At 42.0% G+C, this 7,500-nt stretch overlaps 2 protein-coding genes across 2 annotated transcripts in view; both read right to left on the bottom strand.

Annotated features, from left to right (window-relative positions):
• Nucleotides 1–7,500, bottom strand: part of LOC147021817 (receptor tyrosine-protein kinase erbB-4-like) — a 504,112-nt gene that overhangs the window by 10,194 nt on the left and 486,418 nt on the right. The window contains exon 26 of the mRNA XM_085892208.1: nucleotides 3,547–3,817. Within this exon, the coding sequence (XP_085748334.1) occupies nucleotides 3,547–3,817 (271 nt within the window). The remainder of the gene's footprint in view (nucleotides 1–3,546; nucleotides 3,818–7,500) is intronic.
• Nucleotides 1–7,500, bottom strand: part of LOC147021819 (uncharacterized) — a 389,465-nt gene that overhangs the window by 327,134 nt on the left and 54,831 nt on the right. The gene's annotated exons all lie outside the window — the stretch shown is intronic.

Below are 7,500 nucleotides of genomic sequence, written 5' to 3'. Positions count from 1 at the left end.
AAAAGACGAACGCTAAAAATAAGTTGCAGTTTTCTTTATGTGTGCCTCTGTATGTGTATGAATTTCTGCAGAACAATACTTTCTTAAGCGTTTGATTTCCAAAATGTATACATACCAGTAGTAATTGAGAAACATCGTTCACCTTCATATGAGAACACAATTAAAAATGTCAGAGAGTTTGAATTAGTGTGATATTTTAGCTTTGGTGATGCCATGGCAAAGGCCATTTTCAAATAACTGTACATTCTCTGATGGAGAATTATAATAGGAAGCCAATGATAACTCAATATTGAAAAATGGTTGAGTCTAGACAAAGATATTCACGTTTACGTTACCCTCCCCCTAAATTTAGCTCGCCCACAGTGACCCTCTTGGTAAGTACCCTTGGTATGTATAATGGCCTGTAGAATTTTAATGATACCACAATTTGAAACCACATACTACCTGGAGGTGTTCTATAGGGTCTATTCTACCACCCTGTCAAGTCAAACCTTTTCTGTAGGGGGTGTTGAACGAATTTCCATATTTGGCCTCATATGAGACATGGCTGCTGGACTACTACTTCTACTTCTTTAACTGCCACAATTATCCCCACGTTATTTTGGGGTTGGCCAGTGGAAGCTTGGCACAAGACTTTTACGAATCGGCTGGCTCGGGCTTACGTTAGACTGAAGTAAGGGCAGGAATTTGTAATTTGGTAATGAAGCTGCAAATAGCTCGCCTGCTCTTTGCGAAGGATGCCATCGGAACATGAACATCCACCATCTAATGCCATCGATGGAACACCCGTTTAACGTCCATCCGAGGGACAGCACACACATTGATGAATTGCACTGCTTGTGAAACACTGGGATGACAATTTGTAACTGTGCCAAGATTCAAACCCAGGCTATACAGCTTCGAGCCAAGTGCACTGACATCGAAGCCATCCTACCAGCCTCTGTGAAGTAAAACCACTCTGTGACCATAAATGCATGAATTTTACTCATTTCGATAGCATGCCATCTCCCCTCACAATGTTTATCTCTAAAACCGCTTTTCCAGAACCACTTATTTTTATTATTTATCCCTTTTCCTCTGTCCTCTATGCTCTTTTAAAACATAGCGGCCTTGCAAGCAGATCAGCGTGCAAGTGCAGGCATGCTCTTGCAAGTTCTCGAACATTCAGGACAGGTCGAGAAGCTTAGCGATGAGGTTTCAGTTCGAATGACACCTGAACGACCAATGAGCACAGAGCAGGAAAGGTGCAGCACAAGTTGAGTTCATACAAAGCATGGAAAGCACCGGGACGGGGAGATGGGGAGCGGACAGAAGAGCATTCGGACAGGAGAAAACACACAGATGCCATCCCCCCATCAACGCATCACCCTCTCCTCTCTCAATGCATACCACTCCTCCGGTCCAGTGGCACGTCGACCTGTTTGACCAGTTTCCTGCCCACCTCCTGCAGCTCCCGCATTGGTCCACCCCCTAGAGTGCAAAGCACTGATGGACATGTGTCTCTCAAATGGGCAGGCTGGCAGACAATAGGAATCGAGATGGTTTCGAGAATCGTTTAAATTGACGTTTTTAAATTGAGTGGAAAATAAATTAGAATTTAAAAGCTCAAATTGTGTTTGGTTGCATTGGGTTGTAATTTGATGACCATAGGCTATGCCTTCTTCCTCCTCCCTTCTCCTGTCCCAACAGGATCCGCAATCAATGGGGGACTGGATGATGAGATGAGTGATGTATGTGAATAGGTGAATGTGGACCTAAATTTTAAAGAGTGATTGGAGTGCAGAATAGTGTGAAGAGGTTATTTATGGAAGGCTGGGAGCAGACACCCCCCCACAGAGATGAAGCCCAATCTTAGTGATAGGAAGATGGAGAGGATTCAGCTGTTTTGGAACACAAAGGCTGTGTCACTGTTGGTGTTGAAAGAAAGAAGTAAAGGAATTTATGAATGAAAAGGGTGCAAGAGTGTGTTTGAAGGGTGGGAGTGTAGTTTGAGTGTGAGTAGCGTTTTTGGAAGGGCAGCCTGGGCACTAGGAGTGAACTGACATGGCGCAGCCATGGATGCCAACAGGGGCATGCCAAATTTATTGAGGGACGCCTGGGTACCCGAGAGAGGACCTGAGGCATTACTTGCCAGAGAGGGCACCTGTTGGGGGAGCCAGAGAGAGGGCCCTACATAATTTGGCCAGAGCAAGACAGCTCACAGGGTGGTATCAGCGGCTCGTGGATTCCACATTAGAGGGCAGGCAGGGATCCTATGGAAGAGGTCACAATGCCCAGGCACGAGATTGTGCAAGAGCACAGGGGAAAAAATATTTGAGGGCCAGGCCCATTCTGAGAAGAGCACCTGCATGTGGAGTGCTGGGTAAATTGGTTGGTTAGTAGAATCACAAGAGGGGGGTTTAAAAACAACATGGAGAAAATGTGTTTTTGAAAAGTGCTCTGTTAGTGAAGAGATGCTACCTCTTCACACCATTTGATGTCTGTGGTTACAAGAGAGAACAGTCGGGCAACTGGATTTTGTGAGGACCCTTTGCGTCTCACATTGTTAGTTTATGGGAAGGCCCACCCCCATCAAGCCACTCAGCCACTGAGCCAGGAAAGGCCATGCCACTCAATGTTTTAGTCACTGCACAAACCCTAGCTTCCTCCTGGGATATAGGATAGCAAGAGAGATTGGGAAACTCAGATGAGGAACTGTAGCATGTCCTTGAGGGGTAGAATGTAGAAATAGGATCGTTTAGAGGGATTAGTGCAGCAGGTTCGGTTCAGGATAGGGTAGAGCTCAAGCCAGCCATCTTGCTTGCCAGCATCACCTGCCAGCCAGCCTGCATTACCTGCCATGCTTGTTTTGGGCCAAAGGGGCCACGTTTTTGACAGATGTGTGCTGCTGCAGATCTGAAGGCCACTAAGGACTCTTTATTGTACAGGGGCCCAGTGCCCCCCAACTAATGGACATTGGGTAAGGTGATGCATTCAGGGAGGGAGGACTAATGGACTCTATGTGGACCTTCATGAACTATTTGAGTAAAGGTGGAAGGTACCCTCCCTGGCACTCGTCCCTGCCAACTGCACATTGATAATTGAAGAATTTTTCTTTGAAAAAGGAATAACCTGGCTGTTTATTTTACTTTATTAATAATAATGTGAATTCCATTACAACACAGAAGGAGGTCATTAGGCCCAAATATTGCACTATGATTGCCAACCTATGGTTGTTTGTTCATGCTCTATCCTTTGTAAATACAGTACTTAACAAAAAGCAAGGAAGCAGCACATACCATTTTAAAATGTTCTTTGGTAAGACTTGGCTGGAATTCCCGGGTTTTGAGCCACCGCCCTCCCAAACTCACAGCGGACACACGAACTACTATGGTACCAAGTCATATTGATATGATACAAGTGCAAATATATTGACGGAATGGCAACTTTGAAATCGAATTTTTACTGAAAAAGCAGTTCTTAATGTCTCGGCATTCATGAAGGATTAAAACAACGACTCAATCAACTATTTATTGGGGGACCGTGGGGGTGGGGAGGATGACTCACTGTTGTGTCTGATGTTGGTTTGTGTCCCTCTTGTAACATCTCCAAATTCCTCTCTTGCTGTGAGTTTTGTAACATGGCTATGAACAGTTGTGCTGGGAGGGTAGAGGGGTCTCGCCCCATCTAGTGAGCTGGTGTGTAGCGCTGGCTGAACCAGGCCTCTACGTTGTGCATTATCAGGCACAGCAACATCGAGAGTTGGAGATCGCTGCTCAGGCAGTGTTGGCAGAAGGCAACCATTGTGCGTGATGAAGATCTCCTGAAGTTTGTTTTTCTTTGTGTTAAAGAATAAAGAGGAAAAAGAGGCAAAGTCAATGAGATGTAAAATATTCCATTTTACTTTATAGTTGTGAATACAACACAGTATTCTTTTGTGATAAACTGTTTAAAAAAATTTTTTTTTGATGAATAAATTGATTTGTGAGGTATAATCTTCATAAAAACTGAAACAATGAGTAACTAGAGAGTTCATAGAACACCTCACCCTGTGCAGTCTTGAGAAAAAGGACAAGGGAAGGGTTACTCAATCCATTTTTATTTGGACTAAGCTCAGACATTGCATTGCTGGGTACCACCATTTTGTCTGAATATCAATGTACCCCTGCGATGTGACATTTGATCGGTCTAGACGGCATACAATTTTGCCAAATTACTGCTAAACTGAAGGTTTTTGAAAGTACAAACACGGCAATTTGCGTTCTCGTGTTCAAAATATATAATTCAATTGGAATTTTAAAAAAGTTTTTAAAAGCTGTCAAAAAAACAAAAAACATATATATTGCATCAGAAATTTACAGACACATAGACTGGCAGACACACAGACAGAATGAACCAATTCCTCCCCCCCCCCCCCCCGCTTTGCAGTACGCTCGCATGATAATAATAAAATGTACTAATAATTAATTTAGGAGGTTTTAAAATTTTACAACAGTTGGACAAAAATTAAACACAGTGTGTTCCAGAATAAGGTGGGCATACTTCCTCAAGCAATATTTCGTATTTTAATAACGAAAACACAAATATAATTTCGCAAAAAGAAGGCTAACTTACTTGATTTATTATTGCAAATGTTCAACAAAGTGACCACTGTATACTTCATCAGAAGTACGGCAATGAAGAAGTTTACTTCTTCTTTGATCTCTTTTACTCTCTATTCCTTTATTTCATGATGTATCTCTCTTATGAGAAGTGAATTATTGCAGAAAATTTTTCTGAAATGTTCATTTGGCTGCACCTGGATGGGTTTGAGGGTTGTGGAGCAGCAGCTGAAATCCAAATCCTATCCAGGTTCGTCCTGATATCTCCATCTTTGCTCTTTAATTCTTCCGGTTCCTTCTTTGTCTTCGATGTCATTTACTTCCAGCAAGACGGGGCACCCCTACATTATAATCGCAAAGTCAGGGCATATAATGATGCTCATTTTCCGAACCATTGAATAGGGCAAAGAGAATGTGTTGACTATCCCCCACGTTCACCTGATTTAACTCCACTTGACTTTTACCTGTGCGGTTACCTAAAGGATGTGGTGTACAGCAGAAAACCAGCTACACTCAGAGAACTTAGGTATGGAATCGAGCAACCCTGTGCATCGATCTCAGTGGAATGTTTTGCTGAAATTTGTTGCTCAGTTGATTGCTGCTGTCATCAGTGCCGATATGTCAACGGTAGTGACGTTGAACATTGGTAATAATACATCAGGTAAGCCTTCTGCTTGTTTTTTTTTGTTAAATTACATGTGTGTTTTCTTTATTAAAATACAAAATATTACTTGACGAAGTATGCCCACATTATTCTGGAGCACCCTGAAGTTGAATTTTATGCCATAATCATCTTTGTAGCTCTACTGGATCATGCCATAATGTGTGCCGTGTGCTTTTTGAAATGCTCTGCTTTTCCAAATTAACTGAAATATTTCATAATGCCCAAATATCCAAAATTATAATTAAAAAATTATCATCATCGTCATTAAAAAAAGATTAATCCAACATGTGTTTAAGGTATCTTCATTTATTGGACATAACTTTGAACTTACATAATGTCATTGACATATGATCAATTAAATAATTATTGAGAAAAGGGAAACACAACTTGGGATGAATTGCTTACATTTGCTTCAGTTGATATAGAAAAAGTGAGACAAAAACCAAGGGAATTAACAATTAGAACAGACATTAGAACCATCATACATCCAGAAAACGAAAGTCTGGAGAAGTCAACCATGCTGGGTATGATTGAGGGAAGAAGAGGAAGAGGCAAACCTTATATGTACTGGATAGATGGAGTAAAGGCTGCAACCAATCTGTCTCTGCTACAGCTTTAGGAAGCAATGCAGGACAGGGATGTTTGGAGAAATCTGATCATGAATATCACCAGAAATCGGCCACAACTTGACCAAACTAGATAAGGATATTTAATGAAACCTCTGCTCTTCCAGCCAAAGTGATAGTGATGATTGTCTGTCAAGTTCACTCGGACAGCCTTTCATTCCATATTACACCGGTAATATGGTGGACCCTCTGATGACTGATGAGTCTGATCTGTGCTTAGAAGTATTGACCACAAATGTGACACTGGATGTTGGTTGTATCTGTTGGTTGATTTTTGTCAGAGTCTGCATTGTGTTCGTTTTTCAACAGTGCACTGGATGAGATACACCTCAAAGTTCTCTGCACCTTTACGTATAATTATGTGCCATGTTGGTCTGTCTCGTTATGCATTTTCCCACGTTTCCACATTTGTAGCACATTTCTTCAGATTGGCTTTAACCAAGTCCTTGAAATACTTATTTTGACCTCCCTGATGGGATCTCCTTGCTTAATTTTAAAGTCAAAAAAGCTTTTTAGGCATCCTTTCATCAGGCATTATCACCAAGTGGCCAGCCCAACGTAGCTGTGCTTTGATAATTATAGCCTCAATGCCTGGCATAATGACTCTACTTAGCACTTCTGTTTGTGGAACCTTATCCTTCCAGCGAATCCTCAGGATCTTTCGAAGGAAAGCCAGATGGAAGTGGTTGAGCTTCTGAATACGACTGATGAAAGTGGTCCACGTCTCTGTTGCGTACAAAATGACATAAAAACGACAGCTTTGTACACCTTTAGCCTGGTTATGACTGATAACTCTTTTGCGAGATAAGCTGTCATGAAGCCCATCAAAAACACCAATGGCTTTGGGTTGTCTCAAAGCCACTTCATCATCTATGTTGGCATCCCTTGAAAGAGTACTGCCTAAGTAGGTGAATCTGTCCATTCCAGTCTGAGGATGATCATCAATACTGATAACAGGTATTGTATATGGCTTGTCAGTTGCTGATTGGTGCAATGCTTCAGTCTTCTTTCGGCTGATGGTAAGGCCAAACTCCTTGCATGCACTTGAGAAGAAGTTGGTGATATGTGCCTGTCCCGAAGTGTGTGGGCTGCTTACGCACTGTCATCAACAAAGAGAAGCTCACAGATGAGATAGTCAAACACCTTTGTCTTGACATTTAGTCAATGGAGGCTGAACAGTTTACCGGTTGTTCGAAAGCATGTGGAGATTCCGTTATCGAATACCCTGAATGCACATGCTAACATGACAGCAAACAGAATACTGAAGAGGGATGATACTGGGTGACAGCCTTATTTCATCTAATTGGAGACTTGCAATGCATCAGAGTATTCACCATTCTCCATCATTCTTACCACCAATAAACTGAAGAACCATGTGGATATACTTATTGGGACAGCCTACAGTGGTCATGAGCTTACAGAGTCCTTCTCTGCTTACTGTGTCAAATGCTTTTGTTAGGTCAACAGACACCATGTCAAGATCCATGTTCTGTTAATGGCTATTTTCTTGTAACTGCCTAACAGAAAATATCATATCAGTTGTCCCACGATCACTTCAAAATCCACATTGACTGTCAGAAGCAAAAGCCTAAATGATGTACTGGATGAAGCAACTCAGGAATATTAAGGC

Source organism: Eptatretus burgeri, chromosome 8, assembly GCF_056783735.1.
Source record: "Eptatretus burgeri isolate ZD-2024b chromosome 8, Ebu_testis_v1, whole genome shotgun sequence".
Taxonomy (NCBI): domain Eukaryota; kingdom Metazoa; phylum Chordata; class Myxini; order Myxiniformes; family Myxinidae; genus Eptatretus; species Eptatretus burgeri.
The sequence above is the reverse complement of the archived record's forward strand: the minus strand, read 5'-3'. Positions and strand labels throughout refer to the sequence as shown.